This window comes from Poecile atricapillus, chromosome 8 (genome assembly GCF_030490865.1).
Source record: "Poecile atricapillus isolate bPoeAtr1 chromosome 8, bPoeAtr1.hap1, whole genome shotgun sequence".
NCBI classification, from domain to species: domain Eukaryota; kingdom Metazoa; phylum Chordata; class Aves; order Passeriformes; family Paridae; genus Poecile; species Poecile atricapillus.
Genome location: NC_081256.1, coordinates 17542382 through 17566012, shown reverse-complemented (window position 1 = coordinate 17566012; position 23631 = coordinate 17542382). Strand labels below are relative to the sequence as shown.

Sequence of the window (23631 nt, the reverse complement as noted above, 5' to 3'; positions counted from 1 at the left end):
GGCCGTGTCCCGAGGGGCGCGGCTCCGCCACCGGCACCGCCCCCCGCACACGGGCGCAGGTGCTGCAGCGATGGCCCCGGGGCGCTGCACCTGCCCCGGGAGGGGTGTCAGTGAGCCCCTCCCTGTGCCCGGGAACAAGGAAGCAGCTCCGACTGCCTTCAGCCATCACTCGGTAGTTCCCTGCTGGCACCTTCCGCATGCCCTGTGTCCTCAGGTCCCCCACCACTCAAGGCATTGGGCTGCTGGCTTTGGACATGACTCGGGGCACGGGAGGGCTGCCCCTGCTGCTGCTGCTGAGCCTTGCTGTGCTGGATCTCCCGCTGGGTAAGGGCTGAGCGGTATGTGGAGCTATCCATGGGCTGGGGGTTGAGTGAGAAGCATCGTTCTCCAGGGTGGTGGCTGGCCCTGGGGTGACTTCACCCACAGAGGGGAAACACTTTGGTTGCTGTTTGCTCTCCAACATCTCAGCCCTGTCCTAGTGAGCAAACAGGGCAGTGCTTTATAGAGCACAACCAGCAAGCTCTATTTCTTTTGCCTCTGATGTGGGTCTCCATCTGGGGAGAGAAGATCTTAGGCCCAGCTGGACCCCCTTGCTGAGCCTTGGGCCTTGCTGGGCTCATTGCCTTTGCTGCAACCTGCACAGTAGCACCAAATGGCCCTGCTCAGATGGCAACCTCACTGGGATGGACTAGGCCTGGAAAACTTCAAATGCAATCCCAACATTTGCACTTGATACAAAGTAAGAGCAGTCTTGAATGGAGCACTGGGAATAAACCCAGTTTGAACCTCCTGAGAGCCTTGAGCTCCTGCTGCACCCCTCAACCCCCTCCCCCCAGAGCTTCTGTGGGCTGCAACAAGTCTCTCATAGACTTGCCCTGAGCTGCAAGCTGGGATTTTTTCCTTTGTGGGCCTAGTTCCACAAAGCATTCCCCCTTTGCCGTTATTTACACCCACCGCTATCAGTTCCTGACTATCTGCAGCACAGAGGGTTTGTTTAAACTGCTGCTGCTGCATTTCCAGACCGTCTCACGGTCACCAGTTCCTGCTCGGCTCTTCCTGTCAGACGGGTTTGTCTGACTTCCTCCAGGGATGGGTGAAGATGGTGGAATGGGTCTCAGGACTGGCGCCTAGAGGAGTTTCTGCCCCGAAACCAGTGATGGCCATGGCTTGTTCCTGCTTTGTCAGGCTGGGCATTTATGTGGTCTGCCTGGCTGATTGCCATGTTGCTAGTCAGGGAATCCATGTGCTTGATCCATACAGGACAGGGAATCCCCACTCCTGATGATCCATGGCTGATGCAAGACTTGTGTAGTTCATGGCGATAGCACAGCTGTGGGCCCAGCCTTCCACTGCCAGCCCTTGTGTGCCCTTTCCCACCTCTTTACAGGGACCACTGTCAAAGATATGACAAATCCTACATCCCTGACTCTCCCAACCTCCTTGACACCCACAGAGACCATGGCACTGCTTCCCAACACCAGCTCAAGCGCTGCAGCCACCTTCCCTTCCTCTCGTCCTGCAATCTCCACCCCAGAGATGCCAATGGATGCCTTCACATCCAGTGCTTCTACAGCTCAGCGGAGCAGCCCGGTAGCATCCAACGTCACCACAGCACAGGCAAGGGGCAGCACAGCTCACAGCACTCCTGTGTCACCTGGGCTGGGACCCACCACCAGCAGCAGTACCCCAGCAGGGCTGGGGGTCACCACCACCAGCACACCAACTCCAACCTCTGTGGCCATGACACCCAACTGTGACAAGACTGCCACTTTCATGTCTATGGGGACCAGCACAGCCCTGGCTGTCAGCTCATTTGGAGTTGAAATGAGCATGCTGCGTCCCCCCACCTCTTCTCTTCTCTCCTCCACCGCCACCAGCACCCATCAAGGGCTAGCCATGACCACACTCCTTGGCAGCACATCCCCAGGGACCAGCACTGCCTCTTTTTCCACGACCTCAGGAGTGACAGACACTTCAGATAGGCCCTTGATCACCCCATCAGACACCGTGGCCTTCCTTGTTACCACCACAGAGGTCCCTGGGAACACGCCTGTTCCCCACCAGCCAGCTGGGATCACGCCTAGGACCATCCCTGGTACCTCCACCCCAAGAGAACCAGAGACCCACAGTGGCACTGCAGGTGAGTGCAGCTACGGGGCACCCAGAGGGCAGGTTCAGGGTGGTAAATCCCCATGGGATCTCCCATCTTGCTCAGCCAGGCACTTGGCTTCTTCCCCTAGGGGCCACCCAGTCTCCAGGGTCTGCAGGCCAGTGGGTGGGTCCCAGGCTGGGGACCTGTGCTGTGCTGTGACAGTAGTGCCGTGTGGCTGTGCCCTCGGCACTGGGCCTGTATGAACACACCCTCTGGACAGTCTATGGACCCTGCACCCCAAGGAGTGTGACTGTCCCCCAGCAGACCTGCTGTATCCTCACTGAGTACCTGCACCCTGGCCCGATGCCTACGGTGTGAGAGCACCTCATCAGAGTGCCGGTACCCTGGTGATGGCCTCTGTGTGCCCGTGCCCTGGCAGTGCCCCCATGTAGCTGTTCAGCAGCAGGGTGCCTATGCCCTGACAATCCTCCAGCATGCCTGCCTGCCTGCGGAACACCAACACCTGGCCCAGGGCCTGCAGCCGCCTCCAAGTGTTCTTGTCCCTGACCCTGTGAAGAAGGAAGCAGCCCCAGCTGTCAGCAGTGCACTTCAGCCGTGATACGCCGTGACACGGGGAAGTGATGCCTGTACAGACAGCCCAGGGGACAAACCCTCAGCCTGGAGCACGCCCTTCCTGAGCTCCGCCCGTTCTCTTGGCCAGTTCCTTGCGCTCAGACAGAGCTGACTGCTGTCTCCTGAGGGCGTTGGTGCTGGGAGCCATCACCAAACATCACCCCTGTGGTGAAGTGCGGGGTTCCAGGCAGCCTGGCTCATCCCTGGGCTTTTTTCCCTTGTCACCCCTCCACAGCAGGCAGAAGACAGCCACGGGAGCCAGGTCTGTGGTAGTGGTGGCCTCGGTGGCCTGCCCTGCCCACTTTTTGTGGCTGTTCTGGGTCCAGCTGTGCAGTTGATGTTTGCTGGGCATTGCACCAGTCCCTGGGAGTGTCCGTGTCAGGTGGAACCCACTGCCTCACTGCCAGCACCTGGAGGGTAAAAGGACCCACCTGGATGCTCCTCTGCTGGGTGAAGGAGACGTGGAAACCCCAGTGCTGGGGCTGTGGGGAGCACTCAGAGCAGTGCCTGCGGGGGTTTGTCAGCTCCCGCTCACCTGGACATGGCTGGGCAGAGAGGGGGGCTGCCCCTGCCCCTGCTGCTGCTGCTGAGCCTCACCTGCCTCGCCGTGCTGCACCTGGCTCTGGGTAAGGGTGAGCGGGATGCGATGCTCTCCACAGGGTGGGGGGTGAGCGGGGAGCATCATTCCCCAGGGAGGAGGGGTGGCACCTCTGGGGTGCACGGGTGGAATGCTGTGGGGGCTGTTTCCTGCTTCTTGAATGGGAAGCAGAGGTGGACTTGCTGCTTCTCCTTTTGTGATGATGAGGCCCTTCTGTGCAGACACTCACCTGGCAAGGGCTGGGGCCAGACCTTTGCCCTTCTCTGTATTTTCATTTAACCAGCAGCTGTGTGCAGGGAGGGCATGGCTGCCAGGGGCTTTGGAAGTTTCTGGCTGGGTTGGCTGAAAGCAGATGTCAGCTTGTGGTTTGGTTTCCTGTCCTCATGTGAGCAGAGCCTCAAACTCACGGGGTTTGTGCTGGGATCACTGGGGAATCCAGTCTGCTATCCCAAAGCCACCACCTCACAGACACCCCTTGACAAAGGTCCAGGCAGCCAGGCTGTCCTACCTGTCCTTTGGAGAGGATTACTGATCCCTGGGCTTTTCTGGGGACAGCACACTGCTCCAGTACAGACCTTAGTGGAAGACAGGACAGCCCTCCTGCATCCCACCCCCTCCTCCCAGAGCTTTTGTGGGTCACAGCACGTCTCTAATGGCTCATCCTGAGCTGCAAGCTGGGATTTTTTCCTTTGTGGGGCTGCTTCCCCCTTTGCCATTATTTACACCCACCGCTATCAGTTCCTGACTATCTGCAGCACAGAGGGTTTGTTTAAACTGCTGCTGCTGCATTTCCAGACCGTCTCACGGTCACCAGTTCCTGCTCGGCTCTTCCTGTCAGACGGGTTTGTCTGACTTCCTCCAGGGATGGGTGAAGATGGTGGAATGGGTCTCAGGACTGGCGCCTAGAGGAGTTTCTGCCCCGAAACCAGTGATGGCCATGGCTTGTTCCTGCTTTGTCAGGCTGGGCATTTATGTGGTCTGCCTGGTTATAGCCATTGAAGAGATCTGAGTGTTTGATCCATGCAGGACAGCAAACTCCCATTCCCAGTGCTCCATAACTGATGCAGCTCTGAGTTCCTCAAGGAACTCACTGTGGTGGTGATGCTGCACCATCCCCAGCACAGCCACAGACTCAGCCTTTCACCACCACCCCTTGTGCATCTCATTGTCCCAACTCTTTGCAGAGACCACTGCCATGGGTGTGACAGCAACTGTGTCCCCAGCTCTCCCTACCTCCTCAACACCTATGGAGAGCTCAGCACTGCTGCCTACCACTGACTCCACCACCACAGCCACCCTCCTTTCCTCCAGCCCTGGAACAGAAGCCTCCACCTCAGAGGAGTCCAGCACATCCGCAGAGACTGGCAATACCTCGCCTCCCACTGTGCCTTCTCCCACCACAACTACAGAAGATTCAGCCGAGTCCTTGGCAACCCTGGCAGATACCACAGCCAGCCCTGTTATCAACACATCAGACCCCGTGAGCACTCCCTCTTCAAGCTTCCCAGACGAGACCACCCCTGAAATCTTCCCCTCAACTGTGGAGTTGACTCCAGGTACCCTGACAGTATCTGGGACCCCCCAGTGCAGCCACGGGTGGGTTCAGCTGGGGGGCACCTGGAGGCAGGGACATGGTCAGGGTGACAAATCCCCATAGGAATCCCAGGTCTTTGGGTGGCTTCACATAGGCAGCTTCACTTAGGCCTGTCCCCATCTGCAGGAGCATCCTGAACCTCTGCAGACAGCACTAACCTAACATTGCTTTTCCCAGGCACTGAACCCACTTCCCCTGCCACCAGCTCAGCCCAGACCTCAGAGGCTCCTACCCTCAGCACACCTACAGACCTGCCAACGCTGCCACCAGTCTGCCCCTCTGGCTCGTCCAACACCAGTAAGTGCAGTGCCCGTGGGCATCACCACCCCAGCATCACTGCTTGGGGTCAGTGCAGGGGGTCCTGGAGCCCCACTCTTCTTGCTGTGCCCTCAGTGTGGAGGTGCTGATGCTTTGGGGTACATGTGATTTGCTGTACAGTGAGAGGCTTGTTCTGACAGTGTAGTGTGTCCATGACACAATTAACCTGGGAGGACGTTCTGTGTCTGTGCCAGCAACCCTGGGGAGACACCCCCAGGCCCTCTGGCACAGCTCAGGGCTCAAGGAAAATGACCATAGTCCTATTTTCAATCCCTAGGTGCATCTCACCTCTTTCTGTCTCTGCGGCTAACCACCCCTCTGGACCTGGGGAACACCACGGTGCAGGAGCTGGTGTTGTCCAAGGTGAGGTGTGCAGGAGGAGATCCCACTCTGCATCTGCCAGCTGTGGTTCACTCAGGGAGGGGGAATGGCTGCATCTTGCACTGAATGTCATCCAGAGCCCTTTCAGATTAAGGGGAGACCCTCCTTTGTCTGCCATAGTCCAGGATCAGGCCCCTTCTGTGTGGGGACAGGGATTAGGAAACGCCCCTGGCACAGTTTGATGTCTGTTCTTTCCCCCCAGCTCCGTGAGGACCTGCAGACAGCATTCCCGTGTGCTGGCCTGGCACTGGCGTGGCGAGGGAAGAGGAGGACTTGACCGCTGCCCCTCGCCCAGCCTGCTCCCGCCTGGATTGCTGGGACCCCTGCTCCCAGCTCCTCACTTCTTGGTGGTACAGGCCCCTGGGGAATCCCATACAGCTCCTCCTGGACCTGGAGCCTCCTGTTCTTCACTCTGTACCCCGAGAGGACCCCCAGTGCCCCTCCTGCCCCATCCCACAGCCTGTCTGAAGAGCCTGAGCCCTCCCACCACCCTGCTCCAGACCTGATTCCTGTGGTGGGACCCCCTCCAGGTCTGCTGGGGGGCTGGGAGAAGGGAACCCCACGGGACTGGGCTTTTATATCTGGGAGTGAGCTGGCTCAGCCATCAAAGCCACCCTGGGGACAGAGGAATGAGAGGAAGGAGACCTGAAACCCCCAGTACTGCTGTGCCCAAGGCTCACCTGTGATATTGCTGAGAGAGGAGAACACCCATGCTGGGCAGTAAATAGAAATTCCATGTTTTTCTGTGTTGAAGTAATGACTTCTTTATTTTCTAAGTTGCCTTTCCCAATTTTCAGCTTTGTCATGTATTGGAAGTAACGGTGAGGAAAGCTGAGTCCCAAAAGCTTTGCATGGCTAGACAGGCTCAGTGTTGGCTGATGGCTCAGCACCCTGGCAGACTGGTGGCCTCTGCTTTGGGGCTCTCTGCCCCATGACACCCCACAGCTGCAGGGACAGCCCTGTGTACTGTGGAGCTGTAGAAATCCCATGGGCAGTGCTCCTTCCCTGTTTTTTCCAGTCCCCAACTAAGGAGAAGGCTGCAACATCTGTCCCCCTGCAGCAAAGTCATTTATTAACTGATTAATTAGCCAGATAAAATCCAACTGAAGCAATTATTAGCCTAAACAAGCCACCTCACCTGGAGATTGAAAACTGAAATAATTAGCAAAATAGCCTTGTTGCGTGTCAGGGGTTGTTTTTGGCTGATCCCTGCTTCTCACTGGCAGCCCTCATTGCCCCGGCACAGGGAGGGCTGGGAGGGGGTGTGTGGGGCTGTGGGATTCCTAACCTGGGGACTTCTCTCAGGCTGCCTGGATTGTCAGCCGGCTGGGAAGGAGCCAGCAGCTGGACAGGATGGGGAGAGACACTGTGGGATCACCCAGCTGCCTGCCAGTTCACAGGGCCTGGGAGAGGCTGGGCTGGAGGCTGTGCCCAGGCAGCTTGTCAGGATGCTCCCATTTGGGGTTCCCCTTGCATTCCATGGTGGCCCCTTTGCTCTTTAGGATGCTGCCTGGCTTTTGTGGGCTTGTTGGACCCATTGAGACTGAGAGAGCTCCCTTAGCAGCTGGGCAAGGAGCCGGGGAGTAGGGCAAAGCCTGTTGGAAGGGGTCCCTGTGCTGGCTGTCTGGTGGGGTGCTGGGAAAGAAATCCTTGTGGTCTGCCTACGCCTTGGAGCTGGGCCAAGAGTCCTCCCACGTCGCGTCCCACTGGGCTGTTTTCTCCGGCTGTTGAATCCATAACTTCAGACCCCGGGACATGGCTGAGTGCCAAGGCTGGGGTAATGGAGCCAAACTGCGTCACAAAGGGAGGAAAAGGTCCTGAAGTGCTGGGATGAAAAGGTGACCAGGGTACTCACTGTTCTCTGCTGGCACAGCTGCCTTCCACCGTAACCGTGGTTGGGGGGGTTGTGTGGGGAGGAGATGCCCTGGTCCCCTGTCCTAGGGGGACACCCTAAACCAGGACATCCACTCTGCCACCAGCCTGGGAGGGACAAGAGGGACACAGTGGGAGGATGTGGCTCCCATGGGAGTGGTGTCACTGCCCAGGCAGTGGTGGCACAGAGCTCTGACAAGCCCCTGACACTGCCTGTACTCTCTGTGCCTGCTGTCCTTGAGGTGCCACCTTCACCCCGTGGCTGCTTGCCTGCCACAGACTGCTGACCAGAGGGGCTTGGGAGACTGGAGCCAAGTCCTGCTGCTTTCCCAGTCCACAAAAGAGTTCTCAGCCTCTCTGCTGTAGTACACTCCAATCTCACAGCATTGTCCAAAGGAACAAATCTTGTGCCCAGCGTGACTGTCACTTTTGGAGGACCTGGCAGCATCATGGGGCATGTCTCAAGTCCCTTATGACTCAGGTGTCCCTTCCAGTGCCCCCTTCCCTTCACCCTGCTGCTGGCTATAGCCCAGCTCCCACTCTTTGGCAGGAGGGTGTTGCAACACACCCAGCATGCCAAGTCATCCAGAACCTTTGGGGTTGATGGATAACCTGGTTTCCCCCATTGCCACCCCTGAGCTCTCTCCAAATGCCCTTGCCAGGAGGCTGGAGGGGAGCCAGTAGGAGATGCTGTGTTCTCCACAGGACTGGAACAACCAGCCCATTAATTCCAGGAAAGCTGATAAGGCACTGTGCTGGGCCATGCTCTGCCATGCTGGATGGTGCAGAGCCCCTGGGTGCTGGGATTCATGGAATTGCCCCTTGGCTACAGGCTCCTGAAGGGTTCCAGTGCCCACATGATGCTTTGGTCTTTGGTAACAGCAGATTAATGACTCTTACAGGAACCAGCACTTTGCCAGGACCTTGGTTTCAAACATAGCAAAAAGATCAATAAAAAGCCCCTTCCCAGAGTGTTATCACCAGACTGATAACAGGGCACTGTCCTCAAGATGAGGCTTCCCTTGGTGGCTGTAGGTATTCTTGGGATGGTGTGCCAACGCCTGACAGAGGGATAAGTTGGGTTTGTCAGCCCCGTGACTGCTGGGAGATGAGCACTTCTGGGGGCCAGCATGGGCAGGAGTTGCAGGCATGAGGGTCTCAGAGTGTTTGCCTCTGTGGAACACAGGAGCTCGCAGGCAGGCTGGGGCCAGCACCTTTCTTCAGCTGAGTTGTTTTCCTCTATGCTGAGCAACATGTTTGCAACAATCCCTGTGGTTCCCACCACATTTTGCACCTCAAACACCATCTGGAGCAACAGTCTTCAGTGTCAGCATGTATTCCCTGTTGGGGTTGCTTTCCAAAGTGATACAGCATCGTCAGCACAGGCAGGAACTGCTCTCCCACGGCAGGTTTACATCTCTCAAATGCTTCATCAGCCCTGGTGTGGTCACTGCTCAGGTGGTCACTGATGGGTCAGTCACCCCATGATCTGCATTGCAAGACCCCCAGTGCACTGTCCCCCCCCAGCTTCACACCCACAGTGGCATTTTTGGTGGGCAGGTGTTTAGTTCCAGGTGAGTGGCGCTGCCCCCCAGTTTATGGTGTGTGCCCTGTTCCCACTGCCGGGGGTAATGTGTGGGTGTTACAGGATGGTGTTTGATCAGGCGTGACTTGGCCTCCCCGGGCAGTTCCCCATCCATGCCGCCCCGTGGTGGGTCGGGGTGTCACTTGGTGTGCTGTGCCCGACTCCAGCAGGACACTGTGTACTGCCTAACACCCCTCATAACACTTTGCAGGAGTTGCCTGGGGGCATTTCTGGTTAAGGAGTGTTTAATTGACTACAAAACCGTGTAGTGGTGGGAGTTTGCATAATGCTGTTCACAGGGGAGCTGGCAGCAGTTCTCAAGGGGGTGTGCAGGAATTGCTGCTCCAGGAGGAGGGGGGTGAGACATAGGGGTGAAGTGACTCAGGGGATCCCCACAGCAGAGAAGGGGGTCTTGGTCTGTTCCTTCTCTTGCTCCATCCTCTGGAGATGCTGGTCCAACCTTGCAGAGAAGCTTCCCTGGATCATTTACCCGCTCCTAGCACCCCAGCACTGCTGTGCCCAGGCTGAGGTGCAGGTTTCAAACCCCACTGGCATGTGCTGGGGCTCTGAACCCAGTGCTTCTGGTTGCAGCTGAGCACTGTGGAATTCCACTGACACCCCAGGGCCTCCCCCCAGCCATGCTTCTCCCTGCTTTATAACCTGCCTCTGCTCCCAGGGACCCAAGTGGAGACTTGTGTCCTGCCTTGCTCTGGGCTGAGACGTGGCTCAGCTGGTGATTTTAGTGTCCATGGTGTCCTCACAGCTGACACCAGCTGGCATTGTCCTGTCACCACCACATACTGCTCTGTGGCCTCATACCCTGCATGTGGAGCAGGTTCTCTGGGGTCTGTGGGGTGAGTGCCATGCCACTGTTGGCAGTGCCACACACTGCTCTGGGCTCAGCTTCACCTTCAGGTGCTGGCAGCCCAGGGAGCTGCACCAGCCTGCACCCAGCTCCCTGGGGAGACAGGGGTCCCTGCAGGGTGGGCTTTGGGCACACCCCAGCCCATGCCCCACCTGAACAGGGCATCCAACCCTTGGGAAGGGGAGGGCTCCACCGGAAGGGAAGGGTGACAGGGACATTGGAGGGAAGGGAGCGGGGGCGGGAGAGGACGTCGGCAACCTGCCTCCTTCTGCCTCCCTATAAATAGGAGGGAGCAGGAGCACCTGTGGGACTCCAGCTCTGCAGGAGAGGCAGGCAGGGAGGGACAGAGGGAGCTGCACCTTGCTGCTCTCTCCTCCCTTTGAGCTTCCTAGTGCTCTGCCTGTGTGGAGGCCTGAGGCATGGGGACCAGGGGATGGACACTTTCCACCTTCCTGGGATGCTGCACATGGATTCTGCACGGTACGTCCTATATTTTTCTGCTAGCCCATGTGCTACCTGAGCCCTGTCAGGGTGCAGCAGGTACACTGTGAGATGCCTTTCACTCCTGGCTGTACTGGAAACTCCTCTTTCGACCAGTCCTTTCAAGTCATTACAGCCAAAGAGCTGGAAAAGCATTTTACAGGGCAGGCATCACCCCAAGGGGCTGGCTGCAGGCGTGGAGCTGTGGGAGAGATGAGAGCCCGGCCCGGAAGCCTGCAGGCAGCTGTGTACCCCTCCAGCAAAGGAGCCAAGGGAAACCAGCCGGCAGAGCGGGACCCAGGGATGCTCCCACCCCTCCCACATCCCAGGGAAGAGCAAATGCTGGTGCTCAATGCTGGGGCCCCTCTCACACAAACTTCCCATGAATGGGTGTGTGGGGAAGATGGTGTTTCCTGCTCCACACTGAAGAATTAAGATAAAACAGGGATTTACCCTGTTTTTAGGGTGAGAATTAGGGGTGAGTGGGCCAGACTGAACTGGGTGATTTGACTGATGTACTTTGTTTTCCCTGAGATGGTGACAGAAGCTGCTGTGTTCCTTTGGCTGAGGGGGCTGGTACAACGAGCCTTTTCCAGCCAGGGAAGATGACACTGAAGCAGCCTGCCAGGAAAGGGAATGTGGGTCTAGCAGAGGATGGACCCCTCGAGGACTGGTCTGGCACAGGAGCTGATGTTCATTAATGACCCTGCACAAGCTACCTGGGAGCTAATGAGCTGAGCTGGTGGTGAGGTTGGAGGCACCTCTGCTGCAGGGAGATCTGGCTGCCTGTCAGGGGGAACCTGACAAACTGGAGCACCAGGATTGGGAACAGGCTGGGGCTGTCAGGCTGCGGGAAAGCCCTGCTGGATCTTGCCATCGGGGTGCCCTCCATCTCTCCTAATTGAAGCTCCCTAAAGCCAAGCGTCAGCAGATCCACCCGGCTCCTCACGGAGCCAACGGCGGCAGCCTGGTCGCCCCAGAGCCTGCGTCCCTGTCCTAAAAATAAGACCGTGTGAAACGCCACCCATGGGTGCCAGTAGGTTCTGGGAGACACGTCTGGGATGTGGGCAGGTGTCTCCTCCTTTCAGGAGAGCTCCTGGATGTGGGTTAGGATTTTGGCAGCAGGAAGAGAGAACTCTAAGCAGGTCCTGGGAGATTGCAAATATTCCCTGGGCAGGGAACCCCTGGTGCCTTCAGTCAGCTGGAGGCAAGAGGGATGGGGCAGGAGCAGGCAGGTGCCCAGCCCAGGAGAGTTTTATTGAACCTGCTTTAAGTGCAGCAGATCAGAATCCGTCTGCAGTCAGGGAAGGCTTCCCTAAGCCTTGGCTTTTCTGTCTGACAGTGGGCTTTGGGTAAAGTTATTTAAATGTCCCTCAGACACCCGAAAGGTGAAAAAAACACAGAAGGCCCCCAGGCTGTGCAGAAGTGATTGTGCTCAGAGCTGTCCCTTCAGCGATGGAAAGAGGGCTGAGGGTTGCCCTGAGGTGGCAGAGCTCCACAGACACCCCCAGGGCTATGAACTAGACTTACTGGGCTCCAGCTCTACCCAGTGGCCGGGCATCCCATGTCTGGACTGGGTTTCAGCAGCTGCTTTTGCCTCCATGCTTGCACCAGTGCCTCTCCCTGACCTGTGGTGAGTTGTGTCCTGTCTCAGCTGCCAGCTGCTGATGCTGAAGATGCAAGAGATGCTGTGCAGTGCTGTACCCAAGGCAGCCCACACTGCACTCCTTGGCTTTTAAATCAGGGCCTTGTAAGGCTATGGGATGAGGCAGAAGAGGTTTAAGAAGTGGTGGGAGCTTTGTGATTCTCACAGAGAGGTGTCTGAGCCTGGCAGGCTGCCAGCTCCAGCTCCCACTGGAACATTCCACTTTGTGCTTCTCTGCAGGGCTCGGGGCTGTTGCTGCTGTCCCTGTCACTACCGATGGGTCCTTTACTGTGGGGACAGCTTTCCCCATGACAACAGAGGACGAGTGGCCCCATACTACCCTCACAACAGAGATGAGCTCCACAGCAGCTGATGCTGAGACCTTCCCTCCCTGGACTGAGACGGATCCAGTGACGGTGACAAGCGAACACAGCTCCTCGGTGCCAGCTTCCGTGAATGGGACCCAGGCTCCTAACGCCACTCAGAGTACTGAGGGAAATTCAGCTGCTCCCAATATGGCCACAACTGCTGCTGCCATCACCCCACAGCACCCCGCTGTCACCCCAGAAGCAGTGCATGATGAGCTAGATGTTCCTCCTGATGTTCCTCTGGGGACCACCCCTGTCCTTGAGGATATCAAGGACATCCCTGCAAACAGAGGAGGAGACACAGACCTCAGTACTGGCACTACATCCCTCCCCACCACGTCTCCACTGGCAGTCACCTGGGTGCCAGAGCCAGCTGCTGGTGTCACTGTGCTGCTGAGCCAAGGGCTGACCACAGCCCAGGAAGCAGTTGAGGAAGGAGTAATCCTGCCTGAAGCTATTCAAGGTGAAGCCAGTGCCAACTCCTCAGGCTCCAGTCCTGATGCCAGGGAGCTGCTTCCAGCCCAGCAGGATGGAGCAGCGGGCAGGGTTGAGGGCATTAACCCAGAGCCAGCAAGAGAAATGGCCCCAGCTGGTGAGGAAAGTCCTTTGGCTTCAGAATCTGGAGATGCAGGAGATGCACTAAATGATGAATTCAGCACAGCCAGCCCATCCAACCTACCTCCAGAGAGCCCAGCGATGTCAGGAACAGTGGAAAACCCTGAGAAGTCCTCCCTCCTCCCTGGCCAGGCACTGAGCCCAGACATTTCACTGACACCATCCAATGGTGGGGATGGGGATGGGGATGGGCAGGGAGTTCCTGGGGTGTCATCAGAGCCTTCTGGTTCAGCCTTGTCACCTGCAGCCAGCAGGGCACTAGTGGCACCTGAGGAAACAGAGGACACTGCCACCTCACTGCTGGCCCCAGGGGTTCCCACTGAAGCAGAGACTGACACAAATCTCCCAGTCTCAGCCACTGCACTGCCCTCAGCTGACGTGGCAGCTGTGGATCTGGCCAGTCCATCTCTCCAGCCTGCCCCATGGCAGACCCAAACTAGAGAACAGCCACCGCTGCTTCCTGATGCTCTGACATCCTCCACAGATACCCCCAGTGCTCCTGGGGCTGCTTACCCAGCCCCAGAGGCTGGAGCCAGAGCCCTGCCTGACACTGATGGTGCAGCAGAGACACCAGCAAGTCCTGACCTCACTACTGGCCCAGAAGCAGCTGTGTCTCCGTCTCTCGGGGAGTCACAGCCCGCTGGGATGCTGGCTGGAGCTCCCCAGGAGGCTGATGGACTTGGCACTGGCTTGAGCTCAGATTCAGATGCCCCCAACCCAGAGCCTTTTGTACCTGATGGACTGGCATGGCCCACTGCTGGGAGCCAGGGTCAGGGAGCTCAGGGGGTAGGGGACACGGCACAGGCAGGAGGTCCAGAGGATGCCAGTCCCTATGAAGATATCCAGAGTGACATGAGTGTTCCAGCCCTTCAGCCCTCAGTATTTCCTGCTGATAATGGAGAGCTGCTGACTGGAGGGACACAAGACTTGGCAAATGCTGAACTTTCCCCCTCATCAGCACTTGGAGATGGAACAGGAGGAGCCCCAGCACTGGGACAAGGGTCCTTGCCTGGCTCTGCACCTCCCAGCAATGCTGGAATGAAGCCTGATCTCTCAGGAGTTGAAGGAACAGGGGACCTGCCCAGTGAATCTGCCAGTGCTCCTGGGGCTGTTTTCCCACCCCTGGCATCTGTGGCTGGCCCTGTGTCTGAGGCAGAGACACCAGTGAGCCCTGACCTCAGTGCTGCCCAGGGAGCACCTGGGTCTCCATCCTTTGGTGGGTCTCAGCCATGGGGAACAGCAGCTGGTGCTCCTGTGGGATCCGGCCTCCCTGGAGCCAAAGGGCCAGACACCGACTCGACTTCAGCATGGGATACCTCCAGCTCAGCAGTCCATGGACCAGTAGGACCCCCATCACCTGGCCTTGGGGACCAGCTTGGCACAAATGTGGGACTGCCAGCAGCAGAAGAGCAAGGAGCCAGCACGACAGAGCCAGCAGTGGAAGGAGCAGGCAGTGGGATTGAGTCTGAGCCATCCCTGAGCTCCGCTGCAGGGAATGGAATAGCAGCTGGGATGGATCAACTGCCCAGTGCTGGTTTCCCATCCGATATTGCCTCTCCCAGTGATGTGGTGGCACCTTCTGTGTCAAGGGGTGATGAGGCAGGACCCATGTCATCTGCAGCCCCTGGCCCTGACAGTCTGTCCCAAACTTCTCCAGATGGTGAAACTGTCCCAGGGCTTGGCCTAGTGCCGGGGGCTGAGGGTGCAGGGGATGTGGCTCAGGCAGGAAACCCAGAGAGTGAAAATCCCAACATGGAGACAAGTTCTTCAGCTGTCAGCCCTCAGCAGGATCTCACTAACATCGGAGAGCTGTCACCAGAAGAAACAGGGGACATGGTGCATGCTGAACTTTCCCCCCCATCAGCACTTGGAGATGGAACAGGAGGAGCCCCAGCACTGGGACAAGGATCCTTGCCTGGCTCTGCACCTCCCAGCAATGCTGGAATGAAGCCTGATCTCTCAGGAGCTGAAGGAACAGGGGACCTGCCCAGTGAATCTGCCAGTGCTTCTGGGGCTGTTTTCCCACCCCTGGCATCTGTGGCTGGCCCTGTGTCTGAGGCAGAGACACCAGTGAGCCCTGACCTCAGTGCTGCCCAGGGAGCACCTGGGTCTCCATCCTTTGGTGGGTCTCAGCCATGGGGAACAGCAGCTGGTGCTCCCGTGGGATCCGGCCTCCCTGGAGCCAAAGGGCCAGACACTGACTCGACTTCAGCATGGGATACCTCCAGCTCAGCAGTCCATGGACCAGTAGGACCCCCATCACCTGGCCTTGGGGACCAGCTTGGCACAAATGTGGGACTGCCAGCAGCAGAAGAGCAAGGAGCCAGCACGACAGAGCCAGCAGTGGAAGGAGCAGGCAGTGGGATTGAGTCTGAGCCATCCCTGAGCTCCGCTGCAGGGAATGGAATAGCAGCTGGGATGGATCGACTGCCCAGTGCTGGTTTCCCATCCGATATTGCCTCTCCCAGTGATGTGGTGGCACCTTCTGTGTCAAGGGGTGATGAGGCAGGACCCATGTCATCTGCAGCCCCTGGCCCTGACAGTCTGTCCCAAACTTCTCCAGATGGTGAAACTGTCCCAGGGCTTGGCCTAGTGCCGGGGGCTGAGGGTGCAGGGGATGTGGCTCAGGCAGGAGACCCAGAGAGTGAAAATCCCAACATGGAGACAAGTTCTTCAGCTGTCAGCCCTCAGCAGGGTGAACTGCCTGGTGCAGGTTCCTCATCTGGTTCAGCCTCTCCCAGTGGTGATGTTGCATCCTCCTCTATTTCAAATCCATCCAGCCTGGGTGCACTTGAAGGTGCAGAGAGTGCTGCTGAAGGTCTTCAGCCCTCCCTGGGTGCTGGCACTGGGGTCCTTCCAGCTGCAGAAGAAGGGGCAAGTGAAAGGGCTGATGATGGAAGGTCCATGGGGCAGTCCCAGACTCCTACTGGAATGGGACTAGCTGGTTCAGAAACTCTTGGTGGAGAAACGGGAGGTGTGTTGCAGTCTGCATCTTCTTCCTTGTCTACAGAGGGGTCTTCATTACCTGGATGGACAGGTGAGGCTGCTGATGAAACCAGCCTTCCTGGAGCTGCTGCAGCTGGTGGTGGCTTGAACACAGGCTTGGAGACTGCTGGCCCTCAAGAAGCCTCTATGTCCGCCCCTGGCACTCAAAGTGGTGCCAATACTGAACTTTCTGATGGAAAACTGAGCGAAGTCAATGTGGTGGAGGTGCCTGGAGGAGCCTCAGTGAATGGGGGACCTTCCTCTGGTGCCAGCCTGGTCCCAGCAGCTCCAGACAACAGCGGTGTTCCCAATGGCATGACCACCTCGGTGGCTGCTTCTCTGCTTCTCCCTGGACATGGGCTGAGCTCGGGGCTGGCACCCAATGGGGAACCTGACTCTGCATCAAGCACCCAGAGTGGGAGCAGCCCCCAGCTGCCAGGCTCACCAGGTGGGCTGTCAGAAGAAGCTGGAGGTGCTCAGTTGTGGTCTCCTGAAGATGAGGTGGCCTCAGGCATGCCGGCACCTTTGGGAGAAGCGTCCCCTCATGCTCCCATATCCCCCAACGCTGCCCCAGTGCTGCCTTCTGCTCCACAGAGAGGAAATTCTGCAGAGGGGGTGGCTGCCAGCCCTGGGCTTTCAGCACGTGAGTCAATAGTGGGGTCTTCTGCAGGGGGAAAGGGACAGCTGGGGACTGCTGTGCCAGAGGGGCCTGCCTTGCACCTGCCTCCCTGCCAGCCAGGAAGCCCCAGAGCCCCCTCTGGGGATGCCAACAGCCCTGTTCCTGGAGAAGGGAGTGCTGTGCTCCATGGAACCACGACAGGGCTAGGGGATGTTACCCATCCACTTCCCAGTGCCACTGGGTCTGGGGCACATATGGAGACTCCCTCCCCACCTGGAGGGAGCCCAGGGCTCCCTGGCCTTCCTCCCGCTGGGATCACTGCTGGCAGTCCTGGAGCAAAAACCCTGGGGCCAGGACCTGCTGGTAGCTCATCACCCGCTGCCCTGCAGCCGTTCCTGGGCAGGGAGCTGACCACCAGCCTGGCAAACAGAGGCCCTGCCACCTCTGGGTCAAGCCTTTCTGGAGCCTTCCCGGGCCAGGGGGGATCCCAGGGCGGGTCCCCAGCCCCTGCCAGCCCAGCTCCACCAGCCCCCCTGCCCAGGGGCAGGGAGGTGCTTCCCAGGCCAGGAGCAGCCACTGTCACCTCCCATGCATCGTCCCCCGTGGTTCCAGCTCCACCAGGAGTGCCAGCAGCTGCCCCAACCCTGCTGCCCAGTCCTGCAGGTACGTGATGCTCGCAGAGCAGCCTGGGTGGGACTAACACATCCAGTTTGCTGATGGACCGTCCTCAGGGACATTCAGTGCCCAGAAAACAAGGGATGTACTTGAGGTCAGGATCCTGGGGGTAGATGCAGCACGAGGAGCCCCTGCACATGAGCTTGCACAGTTGGCAGGCTGAGCCTGCCTTCAATAGAGTCCCATCAGGTGGAAAACACATCCCCTCCAAATATGCTTTTTTCTTTTTTTTTTTTTTAACAGTCATAAATAGGGTGTAAAATGGAGGCTGTAAAAGTCTCTAGAAAGAGCTGTGGGTGTTTAATTCTGTGCTGTCCCCTGCCACAGTCCTTGTACAATGTTCTTCCCTTCCTAATGGCAGTCATTCAGCGCAGTGTCCCAACAGGGCTGGTTGAAGCAGGGGACAGTGACCACAAAGGCCATCATAGCAGGTTTAGGGCAGCTGTGTTCATGTAAGGCAGTGAAAGGAGGGGGAAACAAGCTCCTGCAAGGGAAGGTGACATGCAGAGTGTCCCTGGAGGCTTTAGGTAGTGTCCCCCCATCCTTCTGCTGCCCAGGCTCTGTCCCAGTAGAAGCTGAAGATCATTTCAGCTGTTTAAAATTTTTGATACAGACCAAAGGCTTTGCTATAAATGTGGTTTGCTTTTATTGTTTGTTTATTTGTTTTCCAGTTCCAGCTGTGCCCCTCTATGGGTATGGAGCAAGGGAAAATGATCAGGAGTACGTGGAAAGGAGAGTAGATTTTAATTCTCCACTTTTCAAACCTGAGACTGGATTCCCATTTGGGAAAACCCTGCGCAGCTCTCTCTATGTGAGTCTACTTGGGTTTGGCTTCTTGGGCAAGTGGCCACCACCCAAAACCCTGGGAGAGACATCACAGAGCAGGTGCCTGGGATGGGACTCTTGTGGGGCCAAAGCTATTGGGATGCTGCTGTGATGTATTTGCAGCAGGAGGTGACTTTGTGGCCATTTCAGCAGTGGCAGGTGGTGGCTTTCCTTGGGCACTGCTCAAAATGGACTTGGAAATGGGAGGGCTGCCACTCCCATGCCAGGGAGTGCTGCTGGTCCTGATCTCAGCTGATGGAGGGATCCCTCTGCTCAGTTTACAGACAATGGACAGATCATTTTCCCAGCCTCAGACAACAATGTCTTCACATACCCCAACCCTCCTCCCAGTGGCTTCAATGGCCATGAAGAGGTCCCCATGATCGCTGTATTTTGGGACAACGCTGACTTCTCCAGAGGTGTTGGCACCACCTTTTACCAGGTGAGTGAAGCCACCTGGGAGCACGATTGCACAAAACACCTTTTGATCATAAACCCATCATCTATTCTGTGGATGCCTCTTGAGATGTGTAATTGATGGAGCCCCTGAATGGTTTTTCCCTTTCCTGAGCCAAATCTAAAAGCTGATGGTTCTATGTCACCTCTTGAGCTATCCCAATCCCATCCAGCGCTTTGGTCACAGGGGTCTGAGCATGACCCCAGTCTTGGCCTGTTTTGTCCCACTGGGAGCTAACACAGACCTGTGTGTTCCCACCCCACAGGAGTTCTCCACCCTCAACACGGCCAAGCCGCCGTTCATCCGTGACGTGGAAGCGAAAGTCCGGCGGTACCTGAGGTCCTCCTACTCTGCAGCCTGGACCCTGAAGATCACCTGGGAGAAGGCACCTGTCTACGCAGCATGGACTGACACCCGCAAGGTAGGGGACTGATGGAACACAGGTGCTGCTGAGTTGTCAAAAAACCCCGAGACCTGCAGGCAATGACCTTCTCTGTGCCTGAAAATAAGAACCAGTTTTGTGACAAAGGCCAGTCTTGAAGCATTTTGCCAAAAAGGACTGGGCTGTGCCCATGTTTTGGTGGTTTTCAGGTTTTTTTGAGGGACACCTTTAGTTGGACTTCCCCTGTTCCATAAAACTTTTCTCTTTAAGGCGGTGGGGGTTTATTGCACACCAGAAATTCTGTTTTTCAAAGGCATAAAATTGGTCAATTTGAAGCTTGTCATGGAACAGTTTCAAAGTAAAACCATCACATTTTCCATGTGAAATGTGAACCAGGCCTGGCTGTGTTTGCCTTGTTTCTCTCCAGACCTCAGTCTGGCCATTCCCCAGCAAGCACTGCCCCACACCCTGAATTTTAAACCCCACATCTTCACTCCCTTTCTTACCTGTCTGTAACGCTTCTCCACAGACAGTCACATACCAGGCTGTCCTGACCACTGATGGCTTCAGGTCCTACATCCTGATGCTGTACCAGGATGGAGGCATGCAGTGGGATTACACCAGGCTCACTTCCACTGATGTGCTCATCGGCTACACCAGGTAAAACAGCTCAGCACCCCATCCCTGCCTCCTCTGAGCACTGGGATGCATCCCACCCACAGCTCCCTCTGGTCACATCCTTCCCCCATGTCCCAGGGAGTGCCCTACAATGAGGACAGCCCAGCTGAGGTCTGCATGCCCATATATTCTAGCATACAGGGCCTCACAAACAAGTTTGCCCCATTAGGGACTGGATCATGCTGCAGCATGCTGTCTTGCTGGGCTGTGCTTGTTGCAAGATTCACAAATCCCTCTGGAGTCCTGGGCCCCCAGCATCCTGGCGGTTTGGGTGGAAGGAGTGGGAAATAGGGGATGTTTGCTGAACTTTGCACCAGCCGAGGGAAGGGATTTCCGTGCTTGGCCGGAGCAGTTGTTTCCTGCCTCCTCGCATTACGTCTTGCCCTGTACACGCTGTCTCCAGGGTTTTCTCATTAGCTGCTTGCTGCAGCTGGGTAAGGAAAAGGTGGCCCAGATGGGAAGCGCGGCCGGCACAGGCGTGTGTATGTGCCTGTGCTTGACCACTCGTGGGTTTCTGCTCCAAATCACCTGGCAAAATGCTGGAAACCTTGGAAGCTGCTCGTGGGGGTCTTCAGATGTCGGTGGTCTCAGCCCCTGAGGCAGCAGGAGTGTTTGCAGCACCCAGAAAGAACTATCCCTATATACTGTACCCCATATAGAGGAGGAAGCAGGCTGGGGCACATCATGCCTCTGCCCTCCTGTCCCAAGAGCTGCCATGTGGGTGCTGAAATTCCACTGGCATGGGATCAGGATGACTGAAGGGCAGGCTGGGGCTGGGGCTGGGATAATCCCACCCAGGAAGAGCAACCCTTGATTTTTCCTCTTTCTTCTTCACTCAGTGGGGATGGCTTTTACTACAATGATGACCTGACTAAGAGACCTCCAGCTGCTAAATATCGCCCTGACCAGTTCAGGGGCTACAACACAGGTAGTGCCACAGAGCTGGGGTGGGTTCAGAAGGAGGGGAATATTTCTAGGGAATGAAATCCAGCCTGCCACTGTGGCAAGGCTGTCACTGAGTTCTCAAGACCAGGCTTTCCCCCTCAAGCACATTTCCCCTGGGTAGCAGCTATGCCCTAAGGCTGAAACATCCCATGGTCACTTTTTGTGCCAATGGCTCTGTCCCAAGGCTTTTTTCTTTGACAAGAGGCTCTCCTTGTTTCCCTTCTATTGAGCGGCTGTTGAACATGGGGTCCCATGGCTGGAGGTTGATGTGGGCTTAGCTTCCAGCATCAGCACCATATGACCCTCACCTTGAGACAAAACAGCCCCTGTGGTCCCCTTGGCCAAAGGTGACAGCTCATGGTTTCTCTCCCTGCTCAGACCTCCGTGGGCTGTGGATCTACAAGCTGGAGAGCCGAGTGGGCAACAACTACCGGCTGAAGTGCCTGGCATGGACAGGGCAGCAGCAGGAACCCAGGGCATGGAGCCAGGGCCTGCCCACCTGCCCCTGCTCTCTGCAGCAAGGGCAGCAGGACCCACGCTTCAAGAGCAGCCGTGGAGGCAAGTGGACATGCTGCTTCCTCACCCTTCTCATCCCCAAGCTGTCCTTCCCCACCTTCCCTGTGAGGGTGGCTGGGGTCCCAGCTGACAGGGTGGGCAGGTGACCCTAAGAAGGTGAGGGGGACTGTCCTACCCTTCAGAGACAGGAAAAGAGAGGATTGAGGGCTGACCTCCTCTTGCCTTATTAGACAGCCAGAGTTGGTCTGACCTGCATGGGGATGCTGGGGACCAGGGTGTCACCCTGGGGGACCACTTGGGTGGTCTCCATCAGTTCCTCCAAACCCCTATAGCACCGTGGCTGATGTGGTGGGAGTGGTGGATAATGAGGAGCCAGCTCTGGCCCGATCCTTGCCCCAAGGCAGGTGTGCTGGCTGGGCAGAGCTGTCTGAGGCTCACTGTTGCCCCATTTCAGGCAGGTGGGGTGCCCGTGTCTCCATGCTGCACTCAGCCTCCCCCAACCAGCACGGTGCCGGCGTTCGCTGCCTGTATGACAGCCAGGACCAGCTCATCGAGGGCCGGCAGGAGAGGTACTGGAGGTCCTCCAGGCAGGCGTCACCCTACCGTGGTAAGCACAGCTGGCCTTGGCATCCCCTGGCTGAGGCTGGCATTGTTGTAGCCTGTAAATTTTAATTTTAATCTCTGTGCCAACCTGTTTCCTGACATGCCGTTTCCCTTGGAGGGAGTGTGGAGCTTCCAAAAGCTGAGGAAAGCCTTGCCTGGAACTGGTCCATCTCCCTCCTCTTCCCTTCAGCCCCTTACTCTCCTTTTTGCCTCCAGACCAGGAGCTGAAGCTGTACGACTGGTGCTGTAATCGGGCGGGCAGTGCCCACCTCTGTGCCCGCTACAGTGAGAAGAGGCCGAAGATTGGCTGTGATGGATACCAGTCACCCAGCATGGGTGGGTTTGCAGCTCATGTGCACTGGGACGATGCTGTCTTGGTGCCCAGGGCTGACAGGGGAGTGAGAATGTCCCAGCCTCCCTGTGGTTAAGGCAGCAAGAGCCCTGAGCAGATGGGGGAAGGGTTTTGGGGTGCCCATGTGCAGGTTGTGCCATACCCTGGGCTGTGCAGGGCTGTGGGGGCATCTCCCTCAGCACATAACCACTACATAGTCTGGAGGTAATGGTGCTGGGAGGTGAGGAGGACACAGCAAATGTGGTTATGGTGTAAGCTGATATGGGGCTTTCTTGCAACCCTCAACAGATTCCTCGGAGGAGGCAGAGAATGACTCAGATGAGCAGATAGGTGAGCAGGATTGTGGGGTCTCCTTTCTCTCTGTCCCTGTGCCCCTGCAAGAAAACACCCCGGGGCTCCCATCTTGCCCCACAGGGAGAAGGTGGCTGAGCAAATCTCATTTCTTCTTTGCAGATGGAGAGGACAAGTAACTGTGAGGTTGCACACCCGCAGCACGTTCTGGGCCATGGCTGATCCTCCAAGTGCTTTGATCTGCTCTTCCCCAGTGTTCCCCCACAGAACCCATCACCCCTGCCCACCAGGCAGGGCAGCTCACTTGGCCAGTGCCTGCAGTTGCCTGCCCTGGCACAAGCTCACATTTCTAACCCAGACTTCTCCCAAGGATTCAGTTGCTTTAGTTGCCCTTTCCCAGTTGTAGCTGGGGGGCAGAACTGGAGGGGAGGTGGGCAGGTACCCCCCACTGCACACACCACCCTTGTTCTTCCTACATCCCACTGTGCTCCCATGCTGCAGGGTGAGGATGGACCCCTGGCACCCAGGGAAAGGGTTAAACACCACACATGGGTTGACTGTGGCCAAGCCCTTAAATACCAGGGTGCACCAGGCTTGTCCTGTGAGCCAGTCCTGTCTTGTCCTCCACTTCTGTTTCACAGCCATCCCTGAGTGGTCCCTGGGCCCTGTGCTCGGGAGAAGGGACAATTCTCTAGATCATGCCAGAATCAGATCAGTGTGTCTGCTGGGTGTGTGAGGGCAAAATGCAACCCCACGATGAGAGATGTTGGAAGAAAAGTAATTTTTTGTGTGTAAGAGAGCATCTTCATTTCTTAAAAAAAATAAATCATTGTCAAATCTCATTTGTTCAATAAGACCTTGAAAGAGTTTGAGCATCACTGATCTGCAGTAGCCATGTCCTTTGCCAAACTGGAGTGGGAAGCTGTGACAGGGCAGGCTTGCAGCAGCAGGATGACAGGATATTTCTGTTCTTAGCTTTAGTGCTGGAGATACAGCTAAGACAGGGCTTAGGGCAGTGAATGGGGTGGAAGTTGGGGGTCTGATGGGGTCTGATATACCCTCCTTGGATCAGCAACTCCCACTCACCAGGGTTGAAGGGTTGTGGGATGTTTATGGGGACCAAAGCCTGACCTGTGTGATCTGAGCCACTGTAAGTAGGGTCCATGAAAGCAGTGTGAGGAGACTTGCAGGTGTGTAGGGAAAATGAGGGGATGAAGGCACTAAAAAATTTACATTCATTTTTTCACTTTGGCTCTG

At 56.9% G+C, this 23631-nt stretch overlaps 2 protein-coding genes across 4 annotated transcripts; both read left to right on the top strand.

Moving 5' to 3' along the window:
- Window positions 1-35: 35 nt before the first annotated feature.
- On the top strand, window positions 36-6788 carry LOC131581367 (mucin-2-like). Of its 3 annotated transcripts, XM_058843518.1 has the most exons (6): window positions 41-324; window positions 1454-2140; window positions 4508-4879; window positions 5095-5214; window positions 5513-5598; window positions 5819-6785. In XM_058843518.1, exons 1-6 carry the CDS (start codon window positions 198-200, stop codon window positions 5891-5893), a joined length of 1467 nt encoding a protein of 488 aa, XP_058699501.1. In that variant the 5' UTR covers window positions 41-197; the 3' UTR covers window positions 5894-6785. The 3 variants fall into 3 exon arrangements, with proteins under 3 accessions (XP_058699502.1, XP_058699501.1, XP_058699503.1); XM_058843519.1 differs by lacking the exon at window positions 5095-5214 and having other exon boundaries at window positions 36-324; window positions 5819-6788; XM_058843520.1 differs by lacking the exons at window positions 41-324; window positions 1454-2140 and adding an exon at window positions 2177-3351 and having other exon boundaries at window positions 5819-6782.
- Window positions 6789-16694: 9906 nt separating this feature from the next.
- Window positions 16695-23216, top strand: LOC131581359 (mucin-4-like). Its single transcript, XM_058843507.1, has 11 exons — window positions 16695-17313; window positions 17997-18136; window positions 18428-18592; window positions 18873-19028; window positions 19519-19649; window positions 20507-20595; window positions 20991-21174; window positions 21587-21735; window positions 21948-22067; window positions 22372-22413; window positions 22537-23216. Exons 1-11 carry the CDS (start codon window positions 16905-16907, stop codon window positions 22551-22553), a joined length of 1602 nt encoding a protein of 533 aa, XP_058699490.1. The 5' UTR covers window positions 16695-16904; the 3' UTR covers window positions 22554-23216.
- The last annotated feature ends 415 nt before the right edge of the window (window positions 23217-23631 follow it).